The sequence below is a fragment of the Tiliqua scincoides genome, chromosome 5, assembly GCF_035046505.1.
Source record: "Tiliqua scincoides isolate rTilSci1 chromosome 5, rTilSci1.hap2, whole genome shotgun sequence".
Classification (NCBI taxonomy): Eukaryota; Metazoa; Chordata; class Lepidosauria; order Squamata; family Scincidae; genus Tiliqua; species Tiliqua scincoides.
Genome location: NC_089825.1, coordinates 99704018 through 99722280, shown reverse-complemented (window position 1 = coordinate 99722280; position 18263 = coordinate 99704018). Strand labels below are relative to the sequence as shown.

General features: G+C 43.2%; 1 protein-coding gene across 1 annotated transcript; it reads right to left on the bottom strand.

Moving 5' to 3' along the window:
• Window positions 1-3947: 3947 nt before the first annotated feature.
• LOC136652584 (vomeronasal type-2 receptor 26-like) lies at window positions 3948-5810 on the bottom strand (the record flags this gene model as incomplete). The annotated part of the gene is made up of 3 exons (XM_066629515.1): window positions 5664-5810; window positions 5177-5303; window positions 3948-4813 (listed from the first exon to the last, which is right to left on the bottom strand). Coding segments are annotated over exons 1-3 (1140 nt in total), but the record flags the coding sequence as incomplete, so codon positions are not given.
• Window positions 5811-18263: the final 12453 nt, after the last annotated feature.

Below are 18263 nucleotides of genomic sequence, written 5' to 3'. Positions count from 1 at the left end.
ATAACTTCCATCTCTAATATATTCATTTATGTAAATTTATTCAAATTTTAAATGGTAAATTAATTCTTTTTTTTTCTGGCCCCCGACACAGTGTCAGAGAGATGATGTGGCCCTCCTGCCAAAACATTTGGACACCCCTGCTTTACACAATGAGAGTTTGGCTTGTTTATGTTAAAATATATGAAAGGTATATAGATCCCTTAAATGTACTCAAAGTAACAGGTCACAAATAGAATTAAGGCATAGAGTAAAAGCAAGTTCAAAGGACCTTGCTTAACAAAGGTTGGCAGAGAGCCCCACAGAGTTTTGCTGAGAACAGGAGAAGGAATGTGGGAAGAGATAAAGCAGGTGGCTCAAAACAAGGTTATCTTAATCAGGAAAGAGATGCATGCCAAGAAATAAGGTCTGAAGACTTGCCAAAAGGCCAGTTCTGAATAAAATTAAGGTTAGAGTGCACTCTACTGGTTCTTGAAAACTCTGTATTTCATATGTTTAAATGTATAATTTTGCCTTATTTGGAACCTGTAACTTGAAGCTCACCAATCAAATGTCTCTAGAGCTATCTACAGCCTATGAAGAGTTAGCCCCATCTATGATGTCAAACTTCAGCCAATGGGAAGTTCAAATCTTCAAACAAAGGACCCAAAATGTTATAAAGGGGTCTGGCTAAGATTGACACAGGCTCTCAATGCTTTGGACAGGAGTCCCTTGAGACGCCCCTTGCTGGCAACATAATAAAAACTTGCAGACAATCACCCTGACTACTGAGTCTTGCTTTTGAACCTTGCAACACCTTGCAACAGTGGTGCTAATTCACAGCCATCCAGGAGTCATGGCATGGTTTCAGCAGGCTCAGTGAATGACTGGTCACAATGAAACTACATATGAGTAGAGCTGCAAAGGAGTGGGTCATACTGGTAAGCCTGCCCACTACTGCATGTGACCCTGCTCCCTCATGCCACTTCTGTCTGTACACTCACAGTTTGTTCCACCTCCTCCCACTTTCTTTACAGATATGATGGGGACATCAGGGAGTATTAAATGAGAACTCCAACATACACATAAACACACACCCTGGCAGCAGCTCCGGTTTTGTGCACAGAGCTGCAGTTGCCTTCCTTACCTAAAAACTCAGCACTTGAGTCTTTTAGAGTCCCCACAATGCTCTGGGCAACTCGGAAAGTCCACTTGTTAGGGCTTGTTTTCAAAATCAAGTTAAAGGGGGCAGAGACTCATGACTTGACTCAAGTCAATCTGTGTTGGATTTGCCCATCTCTGCATATGAACACCTTAATGGTTGCCTGCTGTGTCACACTAACACCTAATTGGCTCTTGGAACTATCAGTCTCATTGGTCAGTTCTGAGTTTAGTAAATCCACTTTTTGTTACATAAAGCTGTTGTGTTTTCTTTTTTCAGGTTAATTGGCCTTAATGTATGATAGAATGCAGATAATTCAACATGGTTTGTTTCATTATGTTCTGCATGAAATTACTATTCCAATGATATACAACATTATGCTATTATTCATAAATACAGATTTTCCCACCCAAAGCTTTCCAAAGTCTCAGCCACAAGTGCCATCCTTGAAAAAAAATAAAATATAGCATGGAAATTTCCAATAGAGTACAGAAACCTTTACTGGCATATTAGAATAAAATAAAATACATCCATATACAATGTACAATTCAGAAACAGATCATGCAATTAATCATGAGGGGTTACACTCCCCATTACTACAAGTAAAACTACAGCATCTCATTAAAAACTTTAAGAAGACCCCCATGACCTCTGTTATAGTGGGGTCCATAGATGATAACAAATTTCTCAGTTGGATGACATCAGGGTATATGGCCCCTTTGCTCCAAAAGAAGGAGAGATATTGGTTACGCAAAGTCTAATATAATGGACAATGTAGGACCACATGCGTAAGAGACTCAACTGTGCCCCACCCACAATTACAGAGATGTTCACTATAGTGGATGCTGTTGTATCTTCCATACGGCACAGCTGATGGAAATGAATTGCATCTAACCAATGTGAACGCTCTATGCTCATAAGGACACAGTAACAAAGTTAAATATGATGGCATAACACCTGCTTTCGTTAAAATCTTAAAATTCTGTGGGGAACAAACTTGACTCACTGCGCTGTAAAGAAGTTGGGTGTGGATGTCCAAAAATCTCCTTTTAATTAAGTGATTTGCCAATTTAAAGGGCAGTACATCCAGCACCTCTACATCAATGTCAATTGTCCTGATCTTATGAAGAACCCCTGTAGATCCCACCGGGGTAAGCAAATCCTGTAAGATCTCAGATAAAAGGCTATTCTGACTAGACATGTAATAAACTCTTAGCCAAAACTTAAAAGTCCTCAACCAAGCCCAATTATTGTTCCGTCTGTAAACAAAGGTAACACATTTGGGTAGATGCAAGACTTTCCTCAGAAAAACAGATTGAGTTTGTTCTAAGAAACAATTCATCTCCTTAATCCAGATTGGAGCACCGTACAAGATCTGGGGGGTAATTTTGGCATTGAGTACCTTCAGAGATGCAGAGACATAAGCACCCCCTCTAGAAACGTGGAAACGTAAAACATTCCACTCCATCGCACCAGCAAGATTCACCCTGATTTTACAGTGTCTGGTCCAAGTAAGATTGTACGAAAAGTGAATGCCAAGATACTTATAGCATTTTACCTGCTCAATCTGCCTTCCTCTGAAAGGCCAGGAATATTTCCTCCAAGTATCACTAAAGATCATAATTTCAGTTTTATCAAAACTAAAGGAAAGTTTGTTTGATGTAAGGTAACCTACACATTTAAGAACCAAAAGTTTTAAACCAAGACATGATTGAGATAGCAGGACCGCATCGTCAGCATACAACAGTAAAGGGACTCGATGCGAGCCCAGCAGAGGCAGATGTCCCTCAATTTCACCCAGACAAGAGGCCATTTGAAAGGAGATTGTAAAGAATAGTTATGTCAAGGGTTCATCCCCGGACTGCTAGGTAATTTACTGGCTGAATAGTAGCAGGCCTGAAGCCTTGGCCAGACTGAGCCAGCACAGCACCCTGGGAACTAAGCTGATGCAATATCGGGTGATGTACACCAGGTGACATTCCCTGTGTGTGTGTGTGTGTGTGTGTGTGGCAGCACATGCCAAGTCAGCATGACTATGCAGTATTTCCCTCATGCTGATTGGCTGTCACCAGTATAAGTTCCTGCAGGGGCTAGCAAAGGTGTGGGAGATGCAGAGTGGATTTTGTGCCGAAGGCTACGCCAGTGAGATCAGTGATTCGTGTACCATTTGTACTATTTGGACTGTTGCTCTTGTAAATATCTTGTACATAGTAAAGAGGCGTTTGGTGGAGGACTTCTGCCTTGTGTCGTCTTTGTCGCCGGGGGTGAGTGTGCTCTGACCTTGGGAGATAGGCAAGCCGAGCTACCAGCCGGGCAGCCAGCTGAGTGAACGTCGTCCGCTCTCCAGCAGCTCGCAACAGTTAAGTAGGCTACAAAGATTCCTTTCCTCTTCTTAGAAAAAGCGTTCTTCCTGTGAAGGAAGGACTTCTTGAAAGAAGATTCTTCCATCCTTGGAAGAGGATGGAAACCTTTGGGTTCTTTCTGTGACCCTGTGCTGCATCAGCATCATGCTTCTAATATGAAATATGTATTTCCTTCTTTCAACATTTTGACTTCTGTGTTGTGTCTTTATCCTGCAATATTAACATTATCCTTGGATAGCCACCAAGGAGATGCAACTATTGCTGCTGAAATGATTTTTCACCCCACCTTGTGGATTCAAAAGAATTGGGTCAGTTAAAAATGAGATATGCTGTGATCCAATATTCATACTGTATGGAAAAATGTAGAGAGAAAAACATGCAAAACAACTATCATCTTAGAATTTGATTTAATTACTTCTTTTCTCTGTTAGCAGCTGCTTGGAGTTGAGATCTGGTTTTAGAACAATTACATAGCATTTAGGAAGAAAAATGCAAGTCAGGAGGCCAGTGTTGGAGGCCAAGATGGTAAAGACCTCCATGGCCACAATGTCTTTCCCCTTGGTGCTCAGGTAAGCAGGAATGAAAGAGATCCACACACTGCAGAAGACCAGCATGCTGAAGGTGATGAATTTGGCTTCATTGAAAGTATCTGGCAGTTTTCGGGCAAGGAAAGCGACTGTGAAGCTGGTGAGGGCCAGAAAACCAACATAGCCCAGGACAGAATAGAGCATGATGATCGACCCTTCATTACACTCCACTATGATGTACTCAGTCTGGGAGTGCATGTCAACATCTGGAAAAGGAGGAGAGGTGGACAGCCATACAGTGCAAATCCCCACTTGAATGAGGGAACAGGAAAGGACAATGGAGTGGGCCACTTTTTTCCCCAGCCATTTCCTCATCCTGTTCCCTGGCTGGGTGGCCATGAAGGCCAGGACCACAGTGATGGTTTTAGCCAAAACAGAAGAAATTGCCACAGAGAAACTGATGCCAAAAGCCGATTGTCGGAGAAGGCAGGACACCTTGCCAGGTTCACCAATGAAGAGCAGGGAGGAAAGATAGCAAAGCAGGATGGAGGTGAGAAGAGTGCAGGTGAGGTTTTGATTGTTGGCTTTGACAATGGGAGTGTTCCAATTCTTTAAAAAGATCAGTATCACCAAAACTGTCATTGTTGTAAAGGACAAAGCGATGGAAACCAAACTGATTCCTAAGGGCTCATTGTAGTTTAGGAAGGCTGTCTGTTTGGGGATACATTGATCTTGGTTCTTGTTTGGATACTCATCTTGTGGACATTTGATGCAATGAACTGCATCTGAAAAGGACAAACAGGGTGTCAGTAACTCTATTAAGTCATAAGAATGATGGGAGGTTGGAAGTAAATGTCGGACAAGAATTCCCCATTTTCTTTGTTAGCACTTCAGTGCTTATGGTCGGGGGAGGGAATGACCAAATGCAGCAAGGGATAGGCACCAGTGGGATTAAATGCCCTTAACTGTGTAATGGACTGCCTCTGATGTCTTTCAAGGTGACTCCCTTGTTGCAACCAGTGTGCATTTTAAGAATCAGTGCCTCATGATTTAAGTCTTTGGAGAACAGCAGACCAATGCAAAGGCGTATGTTAGGGTAGACTAATGTTTGCAAATATTTCCTGGAAAATCTGTGCACTGCCGCTTACCTGTTTGGTTAGACATCATGTCGTCTGGACACGGAGTACAGTCATAGCAACAGATTGCTTCCCCCTCTCGAACCGTCTTGCTGTGTCCAACGTGGCAGCTCTCAACACAAGTTGAACGAGGCACATTCTAGGAATAAAGAATGGGGAGAAGTACTGAAGCAAACATTTGATGCTCAGCACCACAATCATCCTTCCCTGTCCGTGGACTTCAGCTTATCACGAGCAGGAGCTCACCTCAATCCTGACCAGCAACAGAGAACTCCCCTGCTGCCAGTGACCTGGTGAAGACTCCTGCTGTCTTTTATTTCAGGGAGAGTTGCATACTCACATTTCTGTAAGGTTTATTCTTCCTACTGGGATTCAAAACAGTTCAGAGCAGAGCCCAAATGAAAGAGGAAATGCATCACTATTTGGCTTTAGTTCAAAAGTGCCCTTCCACTAGCAGAAAACTTAGCATGCTTTTATTTCATCAGGGAATAGGCCCAACAGCACTGGCATTCCTGGACCCTGTGCTGCTTGGGGCCAGGATTTCAGAATGCTCCTCCCACCTGTTGCGACCCCTAATCATCCTGTCCAGGCTGCGCGTGACCTCCTCTGGCCCTCTGGAGGGCTTATAAGAGCTTTTAAACGTCATTTCGAGTTTTCATCATTCATTTAAAAGCCTTCCAGGTGCCTCAAAGGCCTCCGGTGGACCAGCGGAGACCATGTGCAGCTTCCATGACCCCCTGAAGGCCTCTGAAGGCAACTTAAAGCGGTGGTTGGGGGTGTGTGGGTGGTGGCGGGAGTATGGATGGTGGTGGGGGGCCTTGGAGGGGTGGCACCTCAGGGCATTTGTCCCCCTTTATCCTCCCAGGTATGCCAGTGCCCAATAGCAATTAGATTCTGAATGGCGTAGCATCTAAGAGTAAAAAACTGGGACATCGTTGGAAGCTGTCTTTAATGCCCAACACCACAGCCATCCTTTTTTCAGTGTGCTTCAACTTGTTAAAAGGTGGGGCCCACCTCAAACCCCAGCTATCTATTTGTTATTTATCTCAACATAGATATATTTATTTAGCATCTTTATCTCAACAGAGGTATTTGATTAATCCACATGACAGACTATGTGCCTTGTAAATATGTTCAAAATAGTTTTATTCTGCATCCATAGAGGACAGGAATGACCCAGTATGGGTTTAGGTTAAAGTTCATTTGGATTTAAACTTTAGGTATATGTACTAATGGTATGTTTGCAGCATTCCTACAAGACTTTTATAGTGGCAACTGTGACTGTCAGGCTGCAATCCTATGAACACTTTCCTGGGAGCAAGCACTGCAGCGGTAAAATACTATGGTCTCCCTGCACTGCCAGGACTCACATTCCAACATTGCAGAACGGTTTCTGGCACCACGAACGCCAAGCCACTGCCACAAATGGAGACTCTACCAAACCAAGTAAGTTTTCAGCAGGGGTAGTCCATGGGCAGAAGGAAGAGTAAGAGGGCACAATAGGGGAGAAACCGAGGTGTGTCAGGGAGAGAAGGGGTTGATCTGCTGGGATTCATGCATGTCGGATCCTATCCCTTAGTTTTCAAGCTTCCCCACCGTCAGGCTCTCCTCGGGCTTATACCAGTTATAGAGCTGGCATAGGTACAAGGAGACCCCTAGGCTGTCAGGGGGCCTATACAGAGGTCAGGGGAAAGTATGCTCCTTTACATCTCAAAGGCCTCTCAATCCTGCCCCCACCATAGCATGCAGTGCATGCCTCCAGGAATGCTCTCATGTTCAGGAATGTTCCCAAGCAAATGAAGAGGTGACCTTGCTGAAGGATTTTAGCCCTACCTGCTGAAATCTGCTATTCCACACAATGGCCTCATCATGGATGGTAAACCCTTGACTTGGAGAAATCTTTCCAGCTGGGATCTTAAGGAAGGATTGATTGGGGAAAGTGACCCAGTTGATGACATCAAGTCCAGAAGACAGTTCCTGATTGGCAAACCAGACTTCATGGCCAGCACCATTGTTAAAGTGGACATTCTTCAAAAAAGAGTGCATCTAGATTGGACAAAAACAGAAAACAGCTGATAGCTTCAATGTATATTGCGCACTGTATGACCAAACCCCTGATCAGAAAAGGCACCTGTAAACCTGGGATGTACAAGTTAAAAGAACATTTTTCATTTATTAAAAACTATTAGAATACACCTGGCAGATCTTCCTCATCTTCCTCTCCTCTCAGCTCACCATCTTATCCAACATTTCCACATCTATAGGCCCAATCTAAACTTTGCAGCACTGATGCATCTGTGCCAATGGGGCCTGCTCTGTATCCTGCTATACCCTGTGGGGGATAGTCACAGAGGCCTTGTCAGGATCAGGGAACAATTGTTCCTTTACTTGGGGCTACGATGCAGCTCATTGGTGCTGGAAATAGGGTAGGATTGGGCCCTATTGAAGTATTCAGTTTGTTTCTCTACTCAAAGGTTTCCAGGAAGCTTTGTGGATGCTTTCACAATGAAAATTAATATTTCAGGAACGTGCGATTCGGGGCAGCAGGTGTGGCAGAACTGCCCTCTCGTTGTCCTTGGAAAAGCACTGCAGTTGCCATGCCTTCTTACACCTGAGGAGGCTATCCTCGCCCCTGCTCTCTCGGGGGTAAAGAGAGCCTCCTCTGGTGTAAGCAGGTGGGACAGCTGTGGCACTTTCCCATTGGCTACAAAGGGGCAGTTCTGTCTTACCCGCGACCTGAGTCACACGTTCCTGTTATATTCCGCTTTTTTAACATTTTGGAACTTAAGACTTCAACCCTATGCCGTTTCCTTGGAGTCAACCCCATTGAACGCAATGGACTTACATCTGAGTAGACATGCATAGGTTTGGGCTATATAGCAATGTGCCTGGGATATCCAAGAGGTCTGTCATCAAAGTCCTGCAAGGTTCAGATCTGCTTAGCTTTAGCAATATGCCCCCTCCCCCCCATGTGCCTGGGAACATGATTTCACCCACACCACCCATTCAATCCACAGCAAGTTTACATAGAAGTGATTTCCACTTTGCTCCAATTATCTTCCTAGTAAGTGTGCTTGGGATTGCATCATACATAACCGTTTCAATACAGTGAGGAATATACCTGCCAGGGTTCAATGTTCAAAGGTTTGCATGTGTCTCTGTTCAGCATTGTTTTCAGCCTGGACGCATATATGGCATTTAAAGCATGTGCTACAGCATAGAGACCATTGTAAATACGGTAGCTCACATCACTCATCTCCATCTCAAATGCAGTCTGAGGCAGGCTCTCCAGTTTCTCCTCTCCAGTACAGTGTTTACAAGTTTTAATTTTCCCATCACCGCAACACTTGAATGAGGATTTGTAGAAAAAGCAGAGAAAACTTGCAAGTGACTTTTTAGGCTTTAGAGTCTGAAGGAAGTCCTGGAATCCTGGCACGGCCTTCATTGTAGTTGTGAAAGACAAAGTCCCATGGAATGTTTTTGAACAGAAGCCCGCAGTGGCAGCAGCGCTGACGAAATCCCACTGAGGTGACGTGATCCAAACCTTCCCTATAAGATGTCTATCTAAAAATTCAGCTACATATAAAACAACTGCCAATGGTTGCAGAGTCTGAGCGGCTCCGTCAACAATTACAACGTTGGCTGTAGTGGATGAAAGTGTGGAGCGTATCCTGAATATATTTTGTAGGAATGTATTTTGAGTGCTATTGAAATTAAGAACCTTGAGAACGCCTGTCCTTTCTAAGAATGCAACACAAATGCTGTTCCTGGCCAGCAGTGGTGTAAGCCTCTGCAGAAAGCCTTCTCCACTCTCATCGTCTGAAACAATGAGACCAATCCATGTCCACTGGAAATGCAGCAGTAGCTGGACTATGCCGGTGTGCAGAGTACCTTCCCTTATTGCCATCCAGTATAGAGAAGGGAAATTATTGTTTGTGACTGTTTTCTCATACGTACCATAAGTAATCTAATGGGGGAAAACATGGCTCAGAACAGCTTAGGAAATTAACCACCGTTTTCCAAACCAAAGTATGTATTACAATCCAGACTTTTGCTTATCAATGATATGCTAAGTATACTGAACAATGTATCTTTGTATACATTCCCATCAATAAATTATAGTAAGTCTGCAACTGTATGCACACTTTCCTGGGAGGAAGCCCCATAGACAGTGGCTTAGCTAAGGGGGTACAGGGGTTGCAGTTGCACCGGGTATCAAGCTTTAGAGCAGGGGTGCTCAAACTTTCAACTTTAGGGATGCTGGACCTTTAACAAGTGTATAGAAGAGAGAATTGCAGCAGGTGCAGCTTGTCATCCCACAGATGACAAGCTGCACCTGCTGAAATTCTCTCTTCTATACACTTGTTAAAGGTCCAGCATCCCTAAAGTTGAAAGTTTGAGCACCCCTGCTTTAGAGGGACAACAAGCTGAGCTTGACACTAGTGACCACAATTGTGAAAATATTGGTATGTATGAATAATACCATCATGTTATATATCACTGGAAAGGTAATTTAATGCAGAATGCAATGAAACAAAATTGCACTGGAATATCTGTATTCTATCAAAAGTTGTGGCCAATTAACCAGAAAATAAAAACAACTTTGACCCCAGGTAGCAAACAGATGCCTTAGCTATGCCACTGAGGCAGCAGAGCAAGTGGGTGATGAGCTGCTGGAGGAGGAGGTGTGTTCTTCCAAGTTTTCACTTTTTAAAAGCCCAGGTGTGACGTCACTTCCAGTTGTGACATCACTTCCGGGGCAACATTTTGAGCTTAGCACTGGGCTACACAATCATTAGCTACGTCACTGCCCATAGAACATAATGAGACTTACTTCTGAGTAGTCATGAATAGGGTTGTGCTCCAAATGAGTTACAACACATTTCCTTTCACCATGTCCACAAGCCATCACTTAATGTCCTGAAATGGGTAATGTCTTTGATTCACACCAAGCTATTGTTTTGCCGAACTTCAAGTTTCCATTTTTTGAAAGATTAAAATCACCTCTGTGGTTTGTATCCCCAGAATATGAGACATGACTAAGCAGTATTGAAATCAGTGCGATAGGATTGGCTTGCTTTAGCTTAAGGACAGTGTATATAACTGGCTGCATTTATGACACATTTTCTTGGGATACAAACCTGGGTGCTATACACTAAAAAGCATATTTAGGGAAGGAGGTCTGGCTGAGAGGTAGAGCTGCTGCCTTGTATGCCTGAAGATCTGGGGACACCAGTTCAAAACAACCAGAAGTATCTGAGAGCTGTCAATATACTGATAATGAGTTGACCATCAGTGGAAGGGAGGAGTTGCTGTCAAGTCGCATGGGAGGCCAAGTGGCCAGAGGGAGGCCAGACTGTGAAGGAATTCAGCTGTAATGAGGCTTTCTATGAAAGAACAGAACTATTTTATTATAAAGGTTCCTATGGGGTTTGGAAAACTTTGTCTGAGGAGAAATCTGATGATCAAGGAAAGCGGTATATAAATACCAACATTAGTATTGTCAGGCTTCGTGTGGGGGCGACCCCGACAATATTATTATTATTATTATTATTATTATTATTATTATTATTATTATTATTATTATTATTATTATTATTATTATTATTATTTAGAGCTGGAGGTCTCTCTGCCCACATCTGGGTTGCTGATCAGTCATGTTATGTCCTCCTATACAACTGAGATCTCAAGGACCTCCTCAAATGGTTATATCTCCTGAATAAACAATTTACTTGTTGCATTGCATTGCCCCTTCACAATTCTTTTCAAGCTAAAAAAAGGCATTCACTGATAAAATCTCAAATAATATAATAAGTGAAGAGCAGTTTTATGCCACCCATTCATGCATCTGAATGTACATACCTGTGGAAACTTGTAGTGGCTAAGAATGTTGGCCATTTGGATGACATACTCTACCGTGAATCCCCCAATGACAGACAAGACATCACCTTTCTTACCACACTTGTAATTGGGTACATTCCTTTGTTGTTTGAAGAGTAGATCTAGGATGGACTTATATGTGGCTATTCCTTCAAAAAAGTTGTCATAGATTTTAAAGCCCAAGGTCACGTTGGGCAAGAGGTTGGGATTCCTGTTGATCTCCTGAATGGCAAAAAGGAAGGCCAGGACATGCTGATAATGTTTGTGCTTTATTCTGAAAGTAGATTGGCATTGAGGAAGAGATAAGGTCTAGCACATTGTCATGTGCACCACATATACATTTACAGTAGTACCACCCACAATGGTATTTCCTTGAGCACTGTTTTCCTACAGTGTGGTTCATCCTGGGCATGACTGAAAGCTATTGTCAATCAGAGCAGTGTATTCTGGCCAATCAGTGTCAGGTTCTTGTCCCATCAAGAAGAATGTCTTTTTTAGTGCTTGTTTGCACAGCACTCAATTTTAGGGGACAATGACACCCACACTATTGGATATTTGCTTGTACAGTGAAAAACATCATTCCAAGTACAATGAGAAAAGGATGCTGCAATGGATCTACTCTGCCTGTGATTTTGCTGGTGCTTTCAAAGATATCTGCTGTCTTCCTGACCATGGCATTGCCCCAACCCCCCCCCCCCATTCTTCCCAACAGGCTGCACCTGTTGAAATTCCACCCCAGTGCAGTTGTTTGATCTCTAGTTTTCATATTTCAAATAGCATGATGGGTACCAAACAAGAAATAACTTACGAGAAATTGTCTTTCTTCATTGCTGGTAGTCTCTGAAAATTGATTGCAGTGTCTACATCATGCAAAAGAGAGAGGACCCCACCAATGACAGCATCTCCTAGCCTAGTATCTCCATAGCTTCCTTCAATTTCACATTTACTGGGCACATTCTCCCAACAGGCAAGAGAAGGAAGAAGCAGCAGCAGGAAGAGCAGAAACAGCCACTGGGCTGCAAATGCATGTCTGACCCAGCTGCATCTGAACTTCTGCATCCTGAACTACAGTTCCAGCTACAATGATATCTCAGCGGCTGGCATCCTGATGGAACCTCACAGGAACCTCACTCAGTAGCATGTGTGGTCACAGAGATTTCTCCCCAAAATGTTTTGGTGATCTCTGTTCCTCCGTGGGGCACTGATACAGTTCAGAATATATCCACCTCCTTTTGAAATATGGATGCATTTCTTACCAACTGCGCAAGGAAGGAAATCACAGTACTTTGGATAATTACAGTGTATCTAAACATCTCCCTGATCATCTTTGTGAAATGAAAAACATAAATATTTACAAAGGTCAAACGGTATGCAATTTTGTGGAAGGGAGTCTGAATTGGGATCATGGTGAGATGTGGGTTGCCTTTGTTGTGATCCCCATTCAGATTTCACCCCTTTCCATAGATGAGTTGCTATATGTTAGATAAATCTGATAAAGGAGTGCTAGGCAGATGGGCCAAATTTTATTACACTACATATGAAAAATGGTCTGTTGGAATTTTTTTTAAAAACTGTGGGGATAGTATTTAATTTAACAAAACAATGGTGGATGGTAGGGGGGTTTAGGACTTTAGGACATATGGTTACATTTCCAGTCATGCTCCTGTGTGAATATTTAAACAGAAAGAAGCACCAAATGGTTTCTCAATGCAAATATCGTTCTGTTTCAAATCGTGCAGCAGTTCCCAAACTGTGAGTCTGAAACCCACCCGTGGGACTTGACCCCATTTTTGTTTGGTTGTAAAACTGACAGTGTAGACTGTGCATCAAGGGTACAACAAGCTGCTAATTGGGAGGGGGGAGAGCACTCCTGCCCAATCACCATTATAGCCACATTCCTTGGCATTTATCAATCAGGATGTAGCCTCTAGGGCCTCTAAAAAGTTTGCAAACCGCTGGAATACTGTATAGTGGTGAGATCAGGGGTGGAACCAAAGCAAGTTCCTAAAGAACTGCGGCCACATCCTCAAAACTTTTGCTCCATTTACCAGGTACTCCATCTGCTATTTGGCTTCTAAAAAATAAAAAAAGAAGGCAAAGCAGCCATCCCATGCTATGAATTTAGTGTTATATATTATTTACTCTGGCACTGACTTGAGTCTGAGGCCCCTGACTAGGAAACGAGTCCCCACGCAGGCAGAATCAAGTGTCTCTGTCTGGGTGTGCTTGCTTCCTTTTTTTGAGTTTTGAAAGACATTGTGGGGCCATCATTCTGACCAGGCAAGCAGCAGGGCATTTCCAGCCGGGAGGCAGGGAAGACTGAATGTTTTGGTTTTGCATTGAGAAGCAGGAGGGTGGAGGCAGCTGGGCTCTCTTGTCCATCTCTAAAGGAACCAGTGATAATTGGAAGAAGGTTTTTCCCCTGGAAAAGGGGGAAGAAAGCAACATGGGTGGTGGTGGTGGTAATTCATAGCCATCCAGGAGTCATGGCATGGTTTCAGCAGGCTCATTGAATGACTGGTCACAATGAAACTACTTATGAGTAGAGCTGCAAAGGAGTGGGTCATACTGGTAAGCCTGCCCGCTGCTGCATGTGACCCTCCTCCCTCTTGCCACTTCTGTCTGCGCACTCACAGTTTGTTCCACCCCCTCCCACCTTGTTTACAGATATGATGGGGACATCAGGGGAGTATTAAATGAGAACTCCAACATATACAAAAACACACACCCTGGCAGCAGCTCCATTTTTGTCCATAGAGATGCAGTTGCCTTTTTTACCTAAAAACTCAGCACTTGAGTCTTTTAGAGTCCCCAGAATGCTGTAGGCAACTCGGAAAGCCCGCTTGTTCAGGCTCCTTTTCGAGTCAAGTTAAAGGGGGTGGAGACTCATAACCTGACTCAAGTCAAGCTGCACTGGTTTTGCCCATCTCTGCATTTGTGCACCTTATTGGTTGCCTGCTGTGTCACAATAACACATTATTGGTTCTTGGAATAGTCAGTGTTATTGATGAGTTTTGAGTTCAGCAAATTCACTTTTTGTTACATAAGGCAGTTGTGTTTTCTTTTTGGGGGTTAAATGGCCCAATGTGTGATAGAATACAGATAATTCAACATTTATTTATTTATTTATTTATTTATTTATTTATTTATTTATTTATTTATTTATTTATTTATTGAATTTGTATTCTGCCTTTCTCCTGGAAGGGCACCCATGGCGGCTAACAATCAAGTTAAAATATACAGATAAACATTAAAAATACAAACACTTAAAAACATTTAAAACAAGATAAAATACGTAGCAGCAGACTGAAAGCACGCAGTAAAAGACATAAGCTTTAAATTTATAAAAACAGCCCTTATAGTGCCTCAAAGGAGCAGCAACTGTCTCCCTCGTAAACATGCTTGGGATGGCACTGTACATAATCTTATTTTCATACAGTAGAGATATACCTGCCAAGGTTCAATGTTCAAAGAGTTGAATGTTTCTCTGTTGAGCATTGTTTTTGGTCTGGACATATATATGGCATTTAAAGCACATGCTACAGCATAGAGGGCATTGTAAATCGGATAGCTCTGTCCAGTCATCTCCATTTCAAACCAAGACTGAGACAGATTCTCCAGCTTCTCCTCTCCTGTACAGTGTGGACAATTTGTTAGTTTCTTCTCATAGCACCACCCGAATGCACTTTTGTAGAAAACACAGAGAAAATGTGTGAGTGACTTATCAGGCTTCAACGTATGATGTCCTGGAATCCTGGCACGGCATTGGTAGAGGATGAGATGGACAAAGTCCCATGGAATGTTTTTGCACAGAAGCCATTAGTATCAATAGCACTGGTGAAATCCCATTGAGGAGGTGTTATCCAAACCTTCCCTATATGGAGCTTGTCTTTAAATTCAGCAACATATAAGACTATTGCTAAAGCACCCAACGAGTGAGAATCCCCATTGACGATAACCACATTGGCTTCAGACAATTGAATTGTGGATTTCATATGGTATACATTCTGAATGAAAGGTTGCAAATTAAGATTCATGACTATCACTATCCTTTCCAAGAAGGCCACACAAATGTCATTCGGAGCCAGCAGTGGTGTCAGCATCTGCAGAAAGCTTTCTCCATCATCATCATCTGAAACAATGAGGCCGATACATGTCCATTTGAAATGTCGCAGTAGCCAGACTATTCCTTTGTTCAAGATACTTTCTCTTGGTGCCATCCAATATACAGAAGGAAAATTATTTCTTGTGACTGGTGCCTCCTATGCACCATAGGTGATCTAATTGGGAAATCATGGCTCATTATGGCTTTAAGAAATAATTGCAAGATTCCAAACCAACTACAGGCTGTGCCTTGTTAACCACTGAATTGGCATCCACTGATTTGACTCACCACTGATACTGGGGTCCACCTTTAAATGCCTTGTAACAAGAGAAAAAGTGACAAATTCCATTTTCTGACTTTTGTGCTTTAAACCATACTGGTTACATGTTTCTTTTGGATAATGATAGATTTAAAGACCCACCTCCACGTTTCTTGATCCTCCATTGTCACCCCAGAATGCATCAATATAAACACTATACCACATTCAGCCATAATTTCATTCCATCAGATTCCATTATTCACCCTATCTAGTGGCTGAATGCAATATTGTGTCTATACCGATGCATTCTGGGGTGACAATGGAGGAGCAAGAAACCTGGAAGAAGATCTTCTTAAGCTATTTTCCCACTGATTTAGTATCCACTTATTTTTTTTTAATCCACCAAGTCTTCTGGAATGGATAATGAGGCACGACTTGGAGTTTCTTTCCATTTGCTGAGATTCGTAAGTTTCCTTTTTTAAGTTATTTAAAATATATTGAATTGATTGCTTTTTAACTGAGAAACTTCACATCTGAAAATTTTAGCAACTGACAGCCCAATTCTAATGTTGCTGCTGCATCCTGTGTGGGCAGGGAGGCAGCTGGAGGTCTCCCAGAGGTAAGGGAACATTTATTTCCTTACCACTTACTGAACCCGAGCAGCTGCTATGGGTCTGCTCAGATCTGTGCCAGCGATAGAGCTAGTACCCCATATAAGGCTTGCACACCGAGGACAGGAGATAGCATCAAGCAGCATCTTCTGCTGCCATCCCTGTCCCCCCCCCCCAGGCCTGACCCACTCTCCTCCCCACTCTCCCTTGCCTCCTGACTTCTGAATATGCATCGCATCATTAATTGCAATTCTTTCCATACTAAAAAGGGAGGTTATTTGCTGCTGAATGTTGGGGAAAATATAGACATTGAAAGAAAGCGAGGAAAGTAAAGATTTGCAATAGGCACCACTGCACAGAGAAAGGATTCTGGGAGCCTGATTCTTAGATAAAGGATGACTATTGTCTCAACATTTTCCTCAGAAAGCAAGCTATTTTTTTAAATCTTAGTACATTCATCCAGCAGGCGGGTCCTAAGGGAAAGCCCTGCACCAGGCCACCCATGGCATCTCCTGGGCACCCACTGCTGGCATATGGGATGCTTCAGCTGACACCAGTACTGAGAGTTTAAGGTATGGCCCAGCTTGCTATCCCTTCTTAGAGGTCAGGGCCATCCGCCAGTTGCCGAACCCACCAAATCCAGATTCCAACCCGGCCAGCCACTAGGAATACATTATGATAACTGAACAGCAGTCACACACCATCCATCCATGAGCTGGAATGCACATACCTGTGGAAACCTGTAGAGGCCAAGGATGGTGTCCATTTGGATAGCAGATTCTACAGCAAATCCTCCAATGACAGACAAGACATTCTCTTTCTCACTGCACTGGTAATTGGATTCTTGACTGAAGAGAAGATCCAGGATGGTCTCATATGTGGTCTTTCCTTCAAAAAAGTTGTCATAGATTTTAAACCCCAGGGTCGTGTTGGGCAGGAGTCTGGGATTTCTATTGATCTCATGAATGGCAAAAACGAAGGACAGGAAATGCTGATAGTTTTTGAACTCTATTCTGCAATGAGATTGACACTGAGACTTAGACATCCAGGGATAAGGTCTACTATAGAATGGTGTCGCTAAGGGGGGTGTGGGGTGCAGGCCGCACCAGGTGACACCACTACTGGCCAAAATTTTTAAAATCTTGGTATTTTTGAATAATACAATCATGTTATATGTCATTTGATGTGCAATTCCAATGAGAATGCAATGAAACAAACTATGTTGAACTATCTCTAGTCTATTAAAAGTTATAACCAAAAGATGGGTTGGGACAATGGTGCATCGCAATGCCCACCACCCAGGGTGTTGCCCCACTCACAGCATGGGAGGAAATCCATCATGGGGGTGATTCACTGGCCTCCTGCACTGGGTGATGCAAGCCCTAGTAACACCAATGCTACCACATAAACATGCAGACCACATATACAATTTTGCAATACCTCCCAAATGCTGTTTCCTTGATCACTATATTACTAGTTCTGTTCATCCTGGGTGCAACTGCCAGCTATTGCAGTCAAGGGGAGCAGTGTATTAAAGCCAATCTGCACTAGTTTCCTTCTCCAATGGCAACACTTTCTCATACGCAAGACATTTCTCCTTCCTTACAAAGGGGAACTGACAGACTTAGTTCTGTCTTAGAAAATGGAAAATTTGGGTGCAATCTTATGTACTCATTGTAAACAAAACAGTTTAGTCATCACTTCTTAGTTAATATATATAGCAGTGGTTCCCAAACTCCCAACTACAGGGGAGTTGGGAACCAGGGGCTTGTGTGGGTGGGGAGGGAGGTGGGGAGTGACAGTTCTGCAGAAATTGCAGCACTGCCACTACCAAGGGACTTTTTGCAAACCTGAGGGGCAGCGCTGGCATCCTGCAGGGGATTGGAGGCTTGCAGCCCCCTCTGATCTCCTCTGAAGCTTGTTTTCAAAGCCCCCATTCCCCCAAAACTAGAAGTAACTTTAGATCAGAGTTTCTCAACCAGTGGTACAGGTAACACCAGCAGTACTTGAGTTGGTTTCTGGTGGTATTCACAGGACCTCGGGACGCCTGCTGCTGGAGAGACCAAGAACAGGACAAAACAAACAGTGGTGGGAGGCTCAGCTCAGTGGGCAGAGCTCCAAAGTTTGCTTTCTGTGCTCAAAAAAGCCCTCCTGTCTGTCCACCCTGAGCCTCTTAAAGGTGTTTCTCGTGTCCCATCTGGCCTCCCAACCCAGAACTGATGACATCATTGTCAGTTATTTCCA